At 41.3% G+C, this 16,699-nt stretch overlaps 1 protein-coding gene across 1 annotated transcript in view; it reads right to left on the bottom strand.

Moving 5' to 3' along the window:
* MYLK3 (myosin light chain kinase 3) overlaps positions 1 to 14,759 on the bottom strand; it is a 31,478-nt gene extending 16,719 nt beyond the window's left edge. Inside the window, exons 1-6 of the mRNA XM_026652902.2 lie at positions 14,241 to 14,759; positions 9,223 to 9,313; positions 6,949 to 7,387; positions 3,066 to 3,646; positions 1,373 to 1,478; positions 574 to 667 (exon numbers count right to left, since the gene is read on the bottom strand). Coding sequence (XP_026508687.1) covers positions 574 to 667; positions 1,373 to 1,478; positions 3,066 to 3,646; positions 6,949 to 7,387; positions 9,223 to 9,313; positions 14,241 to 14,759 — 1,830 coding nt within the window. The remainder of the gene's footprint in view (positions 1 to 573; positions 668 to 1,372; positions 1,479 to 3,065; positions 3,647 to 6,948; positions 7,388 to 9,222; positions 9,314 to 14,240) is intronic.
* Positions 14,760 to 16,699: the final 1,940 nt, after the last annotated feature.

Raw genomic sequence — 16,699 nt, 5'->3', positions numbered from 1 at the left:
TGAATTCTGCACCGGCCAAGGACAGCAACTGTGAATGGGGTACAGAGAAGGGACGGGCATGTTAAGGGACTTTTGGATTGCTGGACCTGAGGGGAAAAGGACACTGCCCAACTTACTTGGGGGGGGGTTGTGTTTATGAGCCCTAGTTGCGGTGTTTTCCCAAATTAATACAGAGTTAATTCCCTCCTTTTATTAAAAGTTTTTGCTACACTCAGACTCTGTATTGCCTCTTAGAGGCGCCCAGGGGGTGGTGTGTAATTGTCCCAGGTCACTGGGTGGGGGTTCGAGCCTGTTTTGTGTTGTATTGTTGAAAAGGAACCCCTAGATATTGAACCCGGCCCTTGTTGCTGCTGGCTTCACCTGGCAGAAGGGTTATATTAGTGAACACCAAAATAACATGGTCAGATTAAACAGTCATATAGGATTCAAGCAAATATTTACTAAGGCTGGTTTTGTCATATTTGATACAATGTTGAGTGGGAAAATACTTTAATGAGGAAAGCGATGCACAGGTGCTTGTAATAAGCCAGATTTATAATGTCTGTCCATGGAGGTTCACAAAACCATACTTACCCTTTCCTTTGCTCCTTTCACTTTTATTATTTTGGCTGCCAGATTAAGACCAGTTGACACCTCTGTGCACTTGTGAACTTGACCAAAACGCCCCCTGTTGATACAGAGAAATACACAGTAAAATGACTTTAAAGTAACTTGCTGCAGAAGCCTTTCAAACAACCATTCTTATCATTGATTAAAAATAGCCTGGTACAAAGTGAACAAAATCAGGTGGTCAGTAGCATGAATCTCCTCTTTCTCTCAGCTTATGAAGGATTAGTTTTATCTTTCCAGCCAGTTGTTCAATTCTTACATTAAAATATTATGCTCCATTTGTATTACTACGTTACACAATGACACAGTAACCTGCTGATATTCTTTTTTGGTTCTGTAATTTTACACTCCTGCTGTCCTTCAGTGATGCATAGTGGGGAATATTAACAAGGATATTTCTGGTCTGATCGTGTAACTTTATAAATTACATTAAAGCCAATAACTACAGGGCACACATTTATTGTGTGATGTAAATTGTCTCCTACCTCACCCACGCACATGATTTTTAAGCACCATCTTTTCTGCCAGTAGATAATCTCATAGTCCCTTCTGGCCTTAAACTTTATAAATCTATGCATTTACATGGTCATTTAAGAGCTGCAGACCTATATGTGTCACCAAGAGCATCCAATGAAAACTATGTATTTCTAGATACTCCGTGGGCAATGGGGAATTGTAATCATCCTACTAGCTCTTTTTCTGTGTATTTCAGCAACTGCAGCGATGTTGCTAACTGCACAGCATTACAGAGCCACAGACTTACCCTCCTAATACTTCATGCCGGCACACTGAGTAGCACGTTGTTATCTCTGTTTGTTTGACGCTCACTACTTGATGTTCAAAGGGAGCAGGAGGAGGAGGGCTGTCATCTACACAGGAGACAGTTCATTCGTTGATTTGGTTTTCCACAAATCATTGCACATTACTTTCATCATCCCCCACAGTATTTTCACTTCCTAGGATTCAGCTGTATCAAGATGTCAACCAAGGGCAACCTGACTAACTACAAACAAGCCCGTACCACCTTGGTAGTGGGTGTACGCCTTTTGGCACCTCACTCACTCTACACCTCAACAAAGGTAACATTCATCATACTCCCACCAACTCAAATACACCTGTCCCTCAGAGAGTCCCCCCCAAAGCCAGTCTGACCACTGAGAATGGCATCATCACCACAGTACCACATTGCTTTCTGGAGCAGATCCAAACACAAATATGGTTCTCCCCCATCATAACGTTGTTCAGCACAGCTGTGGGTGAGCAGCCTGTATGGGGGAATATCAGAGCTCAACATGAGCACTCAGGATATCTTAGATCCAGCCAGGCAATTGTTAACAATTTGCTTTTAGCAATATTCAAAACAAAAACCCTGGAATTTAATAAGGCTCCCATCTTTCTTCCACCTTTTCACTTTACTAGGTCCCCCATCCAGCAAAGCACTTAAGCATATGAGTCGCCCCACTGTCTCCATTGGGTGGTAGCAGTAAAATGTCATGAGTGAGGCACCTACTTAACACCTAATGACTCACAACCACTTACTCATTCAGTGTCAGGAGAATGCCTCTCCCAGTAGTAGCGATCACTGCCATTATCAATAGACGAAATCAGTTCCCCAGGGAGATGTCCCAATAAAGTAGCTGATCCAATTTAGCATGACCCAAATAAAGGCCAAATCCCAAAGTCAATCTATGTATAGAACTCCCTTTGACATCACTGGGAGTTCTTTGTGCAAAGTCAGGGAGAGACTGGGCCAAAGATGTCACTGACTAATTTAATACATGCTCATTGTAAAACGGCTGCACAGTGTATATTACACCTTAAAATTCCATTTGCGCATACATATTTGCACCTATCAACCACTACTGTAGAACCTAGATCTTGATGATCACACCTTTTGGGGCATGCTCCATCCACTGCCGGCAAAGAGTACTCCTGTTCTTGCAGCAACCAGAATGTGATCACTAACATGTGCTGCCCAGAAAAAGACTTATGGCCAGGGGTATATCTAGGGACAAAATGAGACCTTTCCTACAATATTTTACACTCTTTTCATCCGCTAATATTAATGCGTGGTTTGCACACCCCTTATCTTACATGATAATAAAGGCTTTTATTCAAAGAAATAAAGCTTTAAAAGTATATCTCTTTTTTCAAATACATAACATTTCATTTTATTTTAAAAGGATTATTATTCCAAAACAGCCTTTAAATTGAATCCAAAATCCAAAAGAACATTTATTCTGAGACTGCAACTGAACAGGAACATTAAGTCCCATGAATGTGAATACAGTTGTTGTCTGATGCAGCCAAGGGTATGCTTAGTGCCTGAATAAATGCTCTCAAACTATGATAATAGCACAAATGAGCATGGTTTCAGCTATTATAGTGTATAACATATGCAGGTACCCTAGAATTCTCAGAGTAAAAGTCTCCAGGTATGATTGTGAGCTACTTACCAATGATTACTTCATCCTGCTTGCCAAATGCTTTGCTGGCTTCTACTGATGTAGTGTTTTCTGGGGCCTCTCCTGTACATTGATTTGCATTGTCTTCTTTTTGTCCTGCGTATGTGCTTTCTAATTCTAATTCAGATCTAGCATCATTTGTGGATTCTTTCATTGTCTTTGTTGTTTCTTTATGGCTTTTTATTTTGGCCCCAAGATCTTTTTTAGTATCGTTTTCAGTTGTGCTTTGAGAGGATATGGACTTGCATTTTAGCTCTGATTTCTCTAGGGGCTTTTTATCAGTTGAGACTTTGTTCAATAGCATCTGTGGCTTCCCTAATTTGGGTTCCTGTTCATTGTGTTTATTAGCAAGCTTCACCCCTTTTACTTCTTGAACTGGGTCAGTTCTGGTGTTTGGAGGGCATGGATTGTGTTTAAATTTGTCAATCAGATGTTTAACTCCTTCAACTTCCAATGGTGAGGAGAGAGGGGATTTTACTTTGGAACTTGTACCTCTGTGATCACCAAGGCTTCCTTCTTTGGCCACTGGAATCTTTTCTTGGGTGTCAGTCATCTGCACATTGATGGAAATCCTGCAGAGCAAACATTTTCCTTTTTATGCAGGTATATAGCCTCGGTAGATTAGCAGAAAATATTTGTTTACACTCTGTTTAATTCCCAGTTATGCAATAATTTCCCTACTAAAAATATCAGATACTGAAATTGCTAAGGATAATAAAGGAAATGCAATACTTCCAGGATAAATTTACAACATTTTGAAGACTCAGTCCCCACAAAATCTTCTTTTAATAGTTATTTTAACATGCTAGCTTGTATAGCTGTCTGCCCTCTGCTGGACATAAAATATATCATACCTAAGGCTCAGATTTTGTCCTGGATATTTTTTGTAAAAATCATGGACAGGTCATGGGCAAAAAACAAAAATTAACGGAAGCCCATGACCTGCCCATGACTTTTACTAAAAATAGCCCTGACAAAATGGGGCGGGTGGAGGGTCCAGCACCCACAGCAGCTGGGAGCTCTGGGATCCCCCTGCTGCCCGGCGGCTAGGAGCTGCGGGGCTGCCTGCTGACAGCTCCAGCCCCTGGGCAGAAAATGTCACAGAGCTCTCTGGAAGTCACGGATTCCGTGACTTCCTTGACAAGTGTGACATAATCGTAGCCTTAATCATACCTACTCCAGCATTTACCAGTGCCTCTGTGATGGGGAGCCTTTGTACTTAGTGCTAAAAATGGTGGTCTGGATTATTAGAACTACGTGCTAGCTCTTAAAAACCTGGGTGGGTGTGTGCTAGTCTCCCGGCAATAGCTGAGAGCTGAGGTGTGAGAGTCTGCGTTCCTGGGGTGGTATAGAATATTACTCTTTCCACAGTCAGCTGTTGAAAATGTTAGGCTGTACACCTTGGCTCTTTTGGCTCCTTTGTTTTGTTAATATTATTTCCTTTAGCATTCCTGCCACTAGGAACTTTTAAACATTTTCATTAAGCTTAGGTTGACTGGAGATAATGGGATTATAAAAAACCTGCTATAGTCTGAAGTTCTGTCAGAGATATTCATAAAATTAATAAACTTAGAAACAGCAGCAGGATCAGGCTCTGCAAGGGAGACTGTGGAATCCCCATAACTGGAGGATTTTAAGAATAGGTTGGACGAACACCTGCCAGTGATGGGCTAGGTATACTTGGTCCTTCATCAGCACAGAGGGGTGATTTAGATGACCTCTCATGGTCCCTTCCAGCCCTACATTTCTGAGTACTGCAGCTGGCTTCAGTGGAGCGACTGGGCATCAGTAAGGGCCGTAAAGTTGAGCCCTAGGGACTATAAAACTGCAGGCAGAGAACATCTCTGGTGACTAGAAAAGGAAACACCTATCTAGTTTCCTCAAAAGTATTGTACCTTCTGTAACAAAGATCTTGAAAAGAAACCTTTTCTATCTTTTGCATAACAAGTCTGTAGTTTTGTTCTCATTTTTACCATCTCACTGTCATTATAAGCATGATCCCTTTATAATGTTGTGATAAATGAAAGGGGGAGGGGGTAGCTCCATTTTATGGACACCCAGCCAGCATGTTAGCTATAAATCCCTGTTGGTAGTTGTTCTCTACTTGCTTTACCTGTAAAGGGTTAAAAAGTCTCCCTGCATAGGTAAAAGGAAGGGAGTGGGCACCTGATCAAAAGGGCCAGTGGGAAGGTTAGAACTTTTTAAAATTGGGGAAAAAACTTCCCCTTTGTCTGTCTGTGTTGTTCTCCCGGAGAGCAGAGACATGGCTGGAACTATGCTGTAAAAAGCTTTGGGCCAGGTATGAAAAATCACCAGATCATACCTAGAAACTAATTTGAAACCCCAGATATGTAAGTAGGTCAGGAAATGACTAGGAAGACGCGATTAGGTTTATCTCTTATTTTTTTATGGCTTACTCATAGACTTTAAGGTCAGAAGGGACCATTATAATCATCTAGTCTGACCTCCTGCACAACACAGGCCACAGAATCTCACCCACCCACTCCTGTGACAAACCCCTAACCTATGCCTGAGTTATTGAAGTCCTCAAATCGTGGTTTAAAGACCTCAAGGTGCAGAGAATCCTCCAGCAAGTGTTTTGAACCCCTGGCCTTGATATGAAAATCAGGCAGGGATACCGTCGACTCCTGTATTCCACCTGAATGAAAAGCGCAAGAGGAGTCGACGAGAGAGTGTTTCCAGTCGACATTGCGTAGTGTGGACCCCCCAGTAAGTAGATCTTAGTACGTCGACTTCAGCCACGTGATTCACATAGCTGAAGTTGCGTAACTTAGATCGATCTCCCCCTGTAGTGTAGACAAGGCCTTAATATGCTTGTATTACATTCATCTGGGAATACTCCAGCACCTGAAAATATCTGTAAATTGCACAAATAACTAAAGACTACCTAGAGAATAAAGTGCCTGTCTTGTATTTAAGGCACCAGAATGCATTCAAATCCTTTAAGTTAAAAGAAACATTTTCAAATGCGCACGTACAAAAAACCAGTCACTTTTTGGTCTGTGTTCAAATGCTGACTTGTATACCTGCACATTGGGATAATTATGTATACACAAAAATGCACAGGAGACTAAACTGAACATGCATGGTCATGCACAGACATGTTTTAAAAATGGGACCTCCATTTTCATTTTTTTTTCCATAATGCAATTGCAGGTTAAATCACAGAACTTTTCTAAAGTCCTAACCATCAAAAAAAGGACAAACAAGGGTATCTGATACCAAATATGTCATATGTTAAAGAGAAAAAAAAAAGTAAAGTTAGAAAAAGAAATGTTTGCTCACATCTTTGTATGGCCAATGCTTAAAATGGGCTGGGTCATGTGGTCACAGACCTAACCAAAAATACGGAATGCTCTGAGGTGGGCAAAGGACTATTATACATGGAATTGAACAACCTGCCCAAGCCCTGAAATTTTATCACACACTAAAAAATTCAGTCCTCAATCAATGGCAGACTCCTCTTGCAGACCTATTAAGCCCCGTATGTGATATTTATAGAAACCTCCATGTTAGAAAGGAGTCAGCCATTTACAAGGTTCAATGAAATGAGACACAAGTAGAGCAAACCCATTTCAAATCTCCCTGACTCAGAACAGATGTGCAATATTAGTAATTTGCGCTTACCTAACACTTTCTATCTACAAACTTTGTATAAATTTAATTAGAGCCAAACTGGCTCTAATTCTTCTTCAGATTGACTGTTTACGTGGTTTCCTGTGCTCCTTTTCTAACAAGGCTTTTTTTTCCTTATCATATATGAGCAAGACTGAATCGTCCTTTTAATAATTTGCCTATTTTTAACACATGAAATGTTTCAGATCACACAGAGAATTACAGACTAGATCATTACCTTGTACGTATCACTTCACACCCTGCTCTGGATACAGACTTTGATGTGGATGGCACGGCTTCCATGGATATAGCGCTGAGTGTAGAGGGTTTGTTTTCACTTCCTTTTGATTTCTGATTAATAGGCTTTCTGTGGTGTTCTTCCAGTCCTGGTGCTCTGTCCTTATCAATTGCTTCAGCAATAACATTCTTGTTCCCCACAGGGCCATGATTTATGAAGGGAAGACCATGGTTTGGAATCAAAGCTTTAATTCCAGTGTCTTTTTGTGGTTGACAATTCTTAGAGCTATTTGTTTTGCCAGAACCTGCTATTGTTTGCAGCTGTGTTGTCCTTTCTTTAACTTGTGGACTGGAGTCAACTTTGGAGACTACAGCATTGAAAGAGTTTACTTTTTCACATGCTCCATTATTTTCATCCAACTTTTCTTCTCCTTTGGGCTCTAAATAAGAAATGGTATTATTCATAATGTTACAGCCTTCCTCTGACACAAGAAAAAATATTACATAGTGGCATAGGTTGTAAAAAATAGGGAGGTAGCCAGGGATGTTGGACTCTATTAAAAACCTGCCATCGTAGTGAAACTAAGCAATGATGCTCATGTGAAAGGGCTAAAAGACACACAAAAAAGACTTAAGCTTATTAGAAGCATGTTTGACATTTCTGACACTGACACATGCAGGTTACTAAATTACTTACTTGCATTGTTAGCTTTTCAGCAATGGTAAAAGTAAAAATAGAAACTGGATTTCCGAATAACTAAAAAACAAATTGATAAGAGAGAGACGAGGTGGGTGAGGTAATATATTTTATTGGACCAACTTCTGTTGGTGGAAGGAATGAGCTTTGGAGCTTCCCAGAACCCTTCCTCAGCTCTGGGGAAGGTAACCAGAGTGTCCATGCTAAATAAGACAGGTTGTTAAGCATACACATGTTGTAGGAGACCACTTAAAATGAAGTAGGCAATTACCACCTCTGCGGTCCTAGGACAAAAGAAGGTAAGTAGACAGACCTGACGGACCTGAGGAAGAGCTCTGTGAAGATTGCCCCTTCCACCAACAGAAGTTGGTCCAATAAAAGACATTATTCCATCCACCCTGTCTCTCTCAGACCCTGGGACCAACAGGGCTGCCTACAACAACACTGCAAACAGAAAATTGATAAGAGTCACTTGAAGGACATTCAAGACTGAAAGTACTCTATGGGTCAACATGACACATGGTTCGGACTCTGAAATCCCAAAAGACGCACCCATCCCAGTGTCCGTACTATAGGGAGTAGCACTGAGATTGCAAAAGGGACAGGAGGATTCCAGGAGACACTAAGACTCAGAACACTGCCTCTCTCCCCTAGGGTTTCTTGGTCCCACTGGAGCTATTCCAATAATTGCAACTGCTCTTAATTATTAATGGTGGTGCATGTAAAGGAAGGGCAGTCTAGAAGGGAAAAGACTTCCATTTCCTCCAGGCTTCTACTTGCACAGGCCCTGGAAATCAGTGTGATTTTTGTTTCATTTTTAGTCTATTTAACACCTCAGCCCAAAATTACTGGGGACTTTTGAGCCAGAATTCTGACCAGCAGGTTATTTAGTTTGTTATTTTCTAAGCCAAGAAACCAAGGCAATTTTTGGCCATGCTTGAGAGGAACCTCTGGTGACATGTGGGAGGTGACTGTAACTGGGCACTATTCACAATCACATTCACCCCGGTAACTCCACTGATGACAATGGATACAATGGATGACAGAAAGGTCTGAGGTCTGAATCCCTTTTCTAACCCCATCCCCTGTGACTTGTTGATAATATCTTCGCTGGCCACGTGAGACATTCCCAGTTCAAAAACAAATCTGTATTTCTGCTTCTTCACGTGCCTTTTTCCGCTACGACTTTACAGGTTTTCTAGGTGTTCTTGCAATTGTATCCCTGCTGTCTTCCAAATAGACATTGCTCTCTTTTAATTAAGCTAACTACAACTGCAAAAGCAAAGAAATACAGCATTAACCAAAAAAGGTAATGGCTGCTATTCATTTTAATGAAGTGTTGCTATTGGATTTGGTTTGGGAGTTTTTTGGGAGGGGAGTTGTATTTTTGTTTGTTGTTTTTTTGTGCTGGTATCAAACATCCAACACACACTTTTCTGAGTACTTGATAAGTCCAGGTACTAATTCAGGGCTAATTCAGTAGTACCTACAATATAGGAGAATATTGGATCTTCTCTTCCCAACCTATCTCAAATTCCATAGCAGATATGTTTATCATACATACAGGCTTACATATACCTTCCAAAGACTCCTTGCTTTCGGCCTGGACTCCTCTGTTGCTAGGTACATGCTTTGGTTTTGCAACCTTCTCTTCCGGTTTATCGTTAGTCTAAAAAATACAATTGAATACACCATTAATTAACAATGTTAAAGATGTCCATTTCCCACTGGGTTCCTCTAATTCTCTACCAGTGGAGGCAGTTAGACACTATGAAATTGGTGGTAATGACTCAGCTTCATTGCATTCTCAGTTTGCTGCTGCTTCTTTATTTCCCCCACTGTGAGGCTTCCTGGGGGCTCCAGGGATGTGCTCTCTACCACCTGCCCTTAGTGTGAGGAAGTCTTGTCTGTGCTCGCCTTGGGTCAGCTCTCCAACTGCACCGGCACTCCCCTCTAGATCTCGCAGGCCCCACTGTCACCCGACAAGTTAGCAATTGACACCCCCCCAACCCTCAAGCCCTCTGAGTGTCTCCCTTGAGTGTCCAGCCCCAGTCCACTGGACACTCAGTATTCAGATTTGCTGCTTCCAAAGAAACAGTGTACCCCAGCTTACCAAGTCCACCTCAGATCACCACTCCGCTTGACACACAGCGCTTAGATATGTTTATAGTGAAGTCAAGTATAAGTGTATCTAACAAAGCATAGAGATTTAAGTTGCAGCAAATGGAACTATTTGTTTCCAGTACTGCTATGTGACATAAATCATAACATGCATTCTATAGGCTAGATTTAATTAACCAGATACTCATGTCTTGTGGAGTCATGCTCACCCCTTTACAGCCACGTTGGCTGTGACCCTCCTTTCATGAGAAAGATGTGCTGTGAGCTTGTCTTCTAGGTGAAGGATTCAGTGTGTTTCCTGGCACCCCAAGATATAACAGAACAATCCTCTCTCTCTTTTTTCATAAACAGGACACCCCCCTGCTTTAGTTTCATCTTGCAGATTTCACAATCTCTTATTTTGCCTTTGGCTCAGTATATAAATAGGCATATACTGTGACGCATTCAGTATACAATACACAAACAACCAGACAGGGAGATAGGTGTCCCTTACCTCCTGCCTGAAAGGAACATTTCCAAAGTATGTCACCTCCTGAAGACCCGCCAAAACTCCAAGACTTTGGAGCATACATTTTAGTGTAGACATATAATTCCTTAGTATTATCCATACATACATTAGCTATGATTATGGCAAGCTGTGGGCCACTTGCTTTCGGTAGAGACTTCACATGCCACCATTCCGTGAACTATTATGCATAGATCTGACCCAGGGAATCCCTGTAAAACCCTATGCACCCCCCATGCCCTCTGCCAGTTGGCATCAAGGGCTCCCTGGGTCACATCCACCAATTTTTTTAAAATCTTTGTTCTAAAGCAAAATCTTGTGGAATAATAAATTAGCTCATAGGTCTCAAAAAATGATACTTCCCAAGACTATGCCTGGGGTGATTTTTCTCCAATATACGGTTCTATCACATAGTTTTTAATCTAAGACAGGGGAGGCCCCAGATAAAGGAAATGTTGGTTTCATCCCTCCTGGCTCTCATGGAGAGACAAACAGCACCGCTTTACATATTTAATGTTATTTTACCCTGTAACCCCAAAAGGACCTTCCATTCATTGAGCCACAGTGAAGTCAGATAGACATGTGGCTAGCCCACTGGGTGCCAATCCTGCAAACACTCGCCCACGTGCTCCATCCCATTGACCTGAATTCTGGGGTACTGAAAAATCTGGATCCAAATTTTTTTTGGCTTGAGTTCATCTCTTTCTCTGGTTGAAGAGACACCAATCTCAGGTGGCGAATGTTTGTTGAATACTTTCTAGGTGATACCCAATCCTTTCTTTAACAAAAGCCTCATTGAAACCACGTTGACTATTCATCCTAGCTCTAACATTTAGCAAATGATAATGCAGACCATAGCAAAACAGCAAAAAGTAGTGAAAATACATGTATTGGCTGGGAAGATATTAAATATTTGAACCAGAGAAAAGATAATTTAGAGCGGAGAACTGACCTGGTCTCCTATCCTACTCAACTACTGAGTGTGGCAACAAACAAGAGCTTCTGAACCTCCTGTATATTTTAACACACAAATCCAGTTACATGCCTTTGAAAATCAGGTCCCATTAATATTAGCGTAAGGGTTTGAGGTGCTAATGTGTTGACCCTGTATGCTCCAATGTTGACTTATAGTATAAGCTTTTTTTCCTCTCCCCTCCACCCCCACTAAAAAAAGTTTTCAGATGTCATTGCCACTTTTAACTAAAACACTCAGTATGCCCATGATAATGGTGAAACTGTGGGGATCTTTATTCTTCATGAATCCCCTTCTGTAAGTGAGACTGGAGTGGACCACGCACTCCAGCACTGTTTTTTGTAAGTCAAGAGTCAGAAGTTTTAGACGGTATGAAGCTATGAAGCTTTCAATTCAGACATTCACTTATTTTATGAATTTGAGGCCAACCCTGCAAAGTCTCACACATAAACAGTCCTACAGAAGCCACTGAATCCTATTGTTGTGTCAGCAAGCAGCTACTTACAAAAATAAAAACATAAGACCCCCCCCCCCTTTCATTGATCCATGAATTCAAAGAAAGGACCATTGTGATCATCTAGTCTGATCTCCTGCACAACACAGGCCATACAATTTCCCCAAAATAATTCCTAGAGCAGATCTTTTAGAAAAACATTCAATCTTGATTTTAAAAAGTGTCAGTGATGGAGAATCCGCCATGCCTCCTGGTAAATTGTTCCAACGGTTAATTACTCTCACTATTAAAAATTTACACTTTATTTTCCGCCTGAATTTGTCTAGCTTCAAATTCCAGCCACTGAATCATGGTATACCTTTCTCTGCTAGATTGCAGCGTCAGTTATCAAATATTTGTTCCCCATGTAGATACTAATACATTGTAATCAGGTCACCCCTTAACCTCCTCTTTGTTAAGCTAAATAGGTTGAGCTCATTGAATTTATCATTATAAGCAGGAGCACCGCCAGCTTTTCTGCCACCCTAGGCGGCGGAAGGTCCCGCCCCCAAATGCCGCCCCCCACAGAGGCAATGGAAGGTCCTGCCGCCGAAATGCCGCCGCGGTCGCCGCCCCCCAAATTGTAGCACCCTAGGCGACCGCCTAGGTCGCCTAATGGGTTGCACCGGCCGTGATTATAAGCCACATTTTCTAATTCTTTAAACATTCTTGTGGCTCTTCTCTGAACCCTCTCCAAGTTTTCAACATCTGTCCTGAACACGTAGTAATGCTGGATAAAGCCACTGCTCTGGTATATGGTGCACTATTATAAAAAGATGGCTAGGAAGCAGAAACAAGCAAGTAACAGGTTCTTTTTATTTGCAACTGTAGTGTAAAAAAGCCTTCTGGAACCCTTTGGGTTTTAAATTAAGTTCTTTATGCTCCAGTGTTACAATGTATACAGCAAACAAATAAATAAAGGGATGTTGCTGGTTAATTAATGTTGCCCACCTGTCCAATATGTATTTGCTTTCCTATAGTAAACTATAACCACATATGAGTTGTCTCTCGTGCATTACACGGCCACCCTACCTTTATAATCCCTCCTAAACATCTTTCTTCCAATAAGTCTTCCAGTGAATCTAGCAAAGAAAGAAATGTAGAAACTAGTTTACCATTTTGAAGTTGTTCTTTACCTGGCCATCTAGTGTACTATGTACTTGTCTGTCCAATTTGGAGAGTAAGCCCTATGAAGCAGGATCCTAGCTGTCTCCAGGTATTACATAGTGCCAAGCACATTGCAGGTGCTCGTAATAATCATATCTTTAAACCTAAAGCACATCAATTTTTAGATCACTTTTTTCATGTCTTCTACTATTGTAGCACACTTCAGTTGGAACAGACTGCAAGTACTGGCACCACGTAACTGTAGACGGGGTTTTTTAGTGATCTCAACCCAGTTTCCACTAGAAATTTAACCAAAAAACAACAACAAAATCTCACAATCTGGTTCAATTGTTAGTCTCTGAAAGAGTAGTGGTTCTGCATATCTGTACAGAGATGGACTGTTAGAGCTGTATCTGAAAATCTGCCCCACACCCTCCTGATCTATACTGAGGTCTATTACAGTCTCATTTTTGTAAGAGCTCAAATGCACATTCCACCCATATATTTTAATTGTTGTTTTTTTCAAGTTATTTTGATTTGTACCCAAATATTTATAAAGCCAGGAGCATTCACAGAGTATTCAAATAATTCCATTACAAGTAAAGTCGTTCCTAATGCAATAACGTTTTTACCAACCCCATGTTATGAGATCTGCTGGAATGAGACCATGTCCCACATACACCTCATTGTGCAGTTTATTCTTTGTTTCTCATGATGGGACACAAATAGTAATGACTGATGACAAACAAGACTCAACATTGAAACAGCACATATTCGTTATAGGTGCCAGTTCATTTTTAAAAAAAGAGAAAACCAATGAATTCCAAAATATCCTGCTGACACTACAAACCATTTCCCGCTCATTATGCTTCATAATTAAGAAATGGTTATGAGTTAGTGTCCTGCACTCACAGCCCTATTGATCCCATGGTTGGATGAAATCCATAGAATTGCACAAATGTAATTGGGAAGAATTAGGCCCATGTTCCATTGAAGTCACTGAAATTGTCTGAACATAAATGAGGGCAGATTTTGGCCCTTGATGCCCAAATTGTCAGAAAACAGAATCCCATTCTGTCACTTTCACAGTACGTTAACTATTTATTATTCTTCATCTAGGGCTGGATTCCGCAACTAACTTGAATGTTATTGGCCAGGGTGTAACTGAGGACAGATTTTGGCCCTTAAATTGTCAACTCCTCAGTGCAGAGACCTAGTCTTTACACCTATTTGAAACCTTCCTCGCATGTTTTCTGCACTATACCATTTATTCTTATGCCTAATACTGAGAGAGGAAAGCCTGAACACACACATGCATTATGTAAGAAATTAACAGGAAAGCCTGGAGCCCTTCTCCTTAACAAGAAAAGGATTGTGAACAGTAAAATAAAACCAACCTCCATTAGGATTTCAACCAGATTCCCTTTCTTCCAGGGTACAATGCCTCTCAGAATGAAATCCACTACTTTAGAATTTTTGAATGTCTCTCCCACAAATGTAATTACTTTATCCACAGTATCAACCATTTTTTCTATCTTTTCCAGCCTCTCCCTGTGCTTCAAGGCATCTTGCTGTGTAGCTCTCATCAGCTTCAACATTTCTGAGCACGCAGTTTCAGTCTCAGACGGGTGAATACTGTCCCCAGGTTTTAGGCCTCTTTTTGTTGTATCAGTCTGAGCAGTGGATGCTTGGGATGCTGTTAACTTATCAATGTTCTTTCCTATGTCATCAATGCCTCGGTTCACCTTTTGCAGCTTGCCATTCAAGTCTTCTTGGAAACTCAATAATTTATCTACCTTTTCATTCAAAAGATTCAATTTTTTGTCCATCATGCTTAAGTTGTTCCCTCTTGCAGGCTGCAACCTAGCCACTGCATTTCCAGGCACCTTTCCATGCTCCATGTTACCCTCAGACATTCTGCCCGGACAAGGAGTCAATGGCAGTGCGATTTGGGTGGCTCCTCATTAAGGATGTAAATTAGAGGGTGATTCTTTGAAAGCTCATCTTCCTTAGTCACTTCCTTACCCTACAACCAAGGATAAATTCTTTGGCTTATTAGAGATGCTAGGAACATGTCATTGATCAGCCATTGTGTGAAAAGGTTTCATTTTTGCGTTATCTGTTTCTTACTGTGTGATTTCAATGAGGGAGTTAACTTGGCAATGGACTGTTTTTTCTTGGGCCCCCTTGACGTCACAAAACCATTTAAAATTCTTTCTTGAGAGGCTGTTGATAGGCAAGCATCTTAACAATTGACGACGCCCATAGCAGATATCTCGGGGGGGCGGGGGGGAAGAAGGGGAGCAAGGATTTCATGCCAAGCCTTGTTTTCTGATTTTGAAAAATACCCTTTAAAATGTTTCTCTTTTGCCACAGCAGAGAAGTATAAAAGTGAATTTGGTGGTGTCGTGCTAAGGCTGGGAAGATTTCAGCCTGGTAGTATGCATGCATAACACCCAGCACAGACGTATGCTGTGCTCTTTAGGTTGGCTGGCACTTGAACTTAAAAATAGAGCACAATAATGACAATGATCTGAAATACGTATCTGGCACCAGCATGTCTCTGTCAACTGAAATGTCTAAAATTAAATTCTTTCTACAGTGCCATGAAAGTGCACAGTGTAAAAAAAATCTACAGTGAGGCATGTCACAATTGCTTTCATAATTGGCAGCAAAATAATTAGTCTGGAGTCCTTTATAAAGCATTTGCTACTGATACACTTTTGTTTCTGAAGTGCATGAGTGCGGACACCGCAAAAACAACTGTTCTTTGGAGAGAAGAGAAACCTCTATTTAGGTTCATAACTAGCCCCCACCACGGCGGTGCTGAGCACCTCACAAACAATGAGTTTATCCTCACCGCAGCCCTGTGAGAAATGGAACTACAGTTATTCCAGTGTCACAGATGAGGAGCTGAGGCACAGAGAGCTTAAGCAACTTGTCTAAGGTTACAGAGGAAGTCTGTGGAAAAAGCAGGAACCAAATCCAGATCTTCTCGATCTCACTTTAGTGTCTCAGAGTGACCTTTCCTGTCTCCATACACAATGAGTTAAAGAAGTTCTGGTCTTTCACACCAGTCAATGTTTGGGCCTGACCCCAAAAATGACAGCGCATCATAATTCCCATTGAAATCAATGGGGTTTGAAGTGCCACATCTGATCTGACTTTTCAGGATGTGGGGGAAGTAATATTTTAGGTGAATTTAATTTTTCATGAGAGGTAGTTCTGGAAAGTAAAGTCCTCTATTTACCTACAGGAAAGATACCGTAGGGGCAATAACAATAGAAGCATCCCCACCCCAACCATCTTAACAACGTGCCACAACCTTTGCTCTGGAGGGGTCCACCTCTCCGAGTGAGAAAGTACACTTGACTCCATGCACACTATTCCTTTGGTCTGTCTGCTAAAGCTACAAGCAATTCCATTTGATGTGGTGGGTTCGTGATGTCCACTAGGGCCTGGTCACAGAGGTCACTAACTTGTTTCATAATGATTTTCTGCCAGCCAGCCTGGGCTGGATTGAACACTGCAATAAGACTTTGTGTGAAATCCTGCCCCTTTGAAGTCTATGGGAGTTTTACCATTGACTTCAGCAGAGCCAGGATTTTACCCTTTGTTTCCACTCCTGATCAAACCACTCCCCCATAGTTTTTTCACTGTGGTCTGGGATTATATGGAATAAGGCAAGTTTAGTGTGTAATGGAGCTTTCCCTTGAATCGCCTGAACTCCTCACAGTTTGACAAATGTCTCAGTCTCTGACACCATGAGGCACTCTGAATCAGAAAAGCACTAAAGTCTAGCTCAGCTACATAGAGACTTGCACAGCACAGCGCTTTCCTATAACATGTCTGACTG

Source organism: Terrapene carolina, unplaced genomic scaffold, assembly GCF_002925995.2.
Source record: "Terrapene carolina triunguis isolate 2854851 unplaced genomic scaffold, T_m_triunguis-2.0 Scaffold130, whole genome shotgun sequence".
In the NCBI taxonomy this organism is placed as follows: Eukaryota; Metazoa; Chordata; order Testudines; family Emydidae; genus Terrapene; species Terrapene triunguis.
Note: the sequence above shows the minus strand (reverse complement) of the source record. Positions and strands in the feature narration are given on the sequence as shown.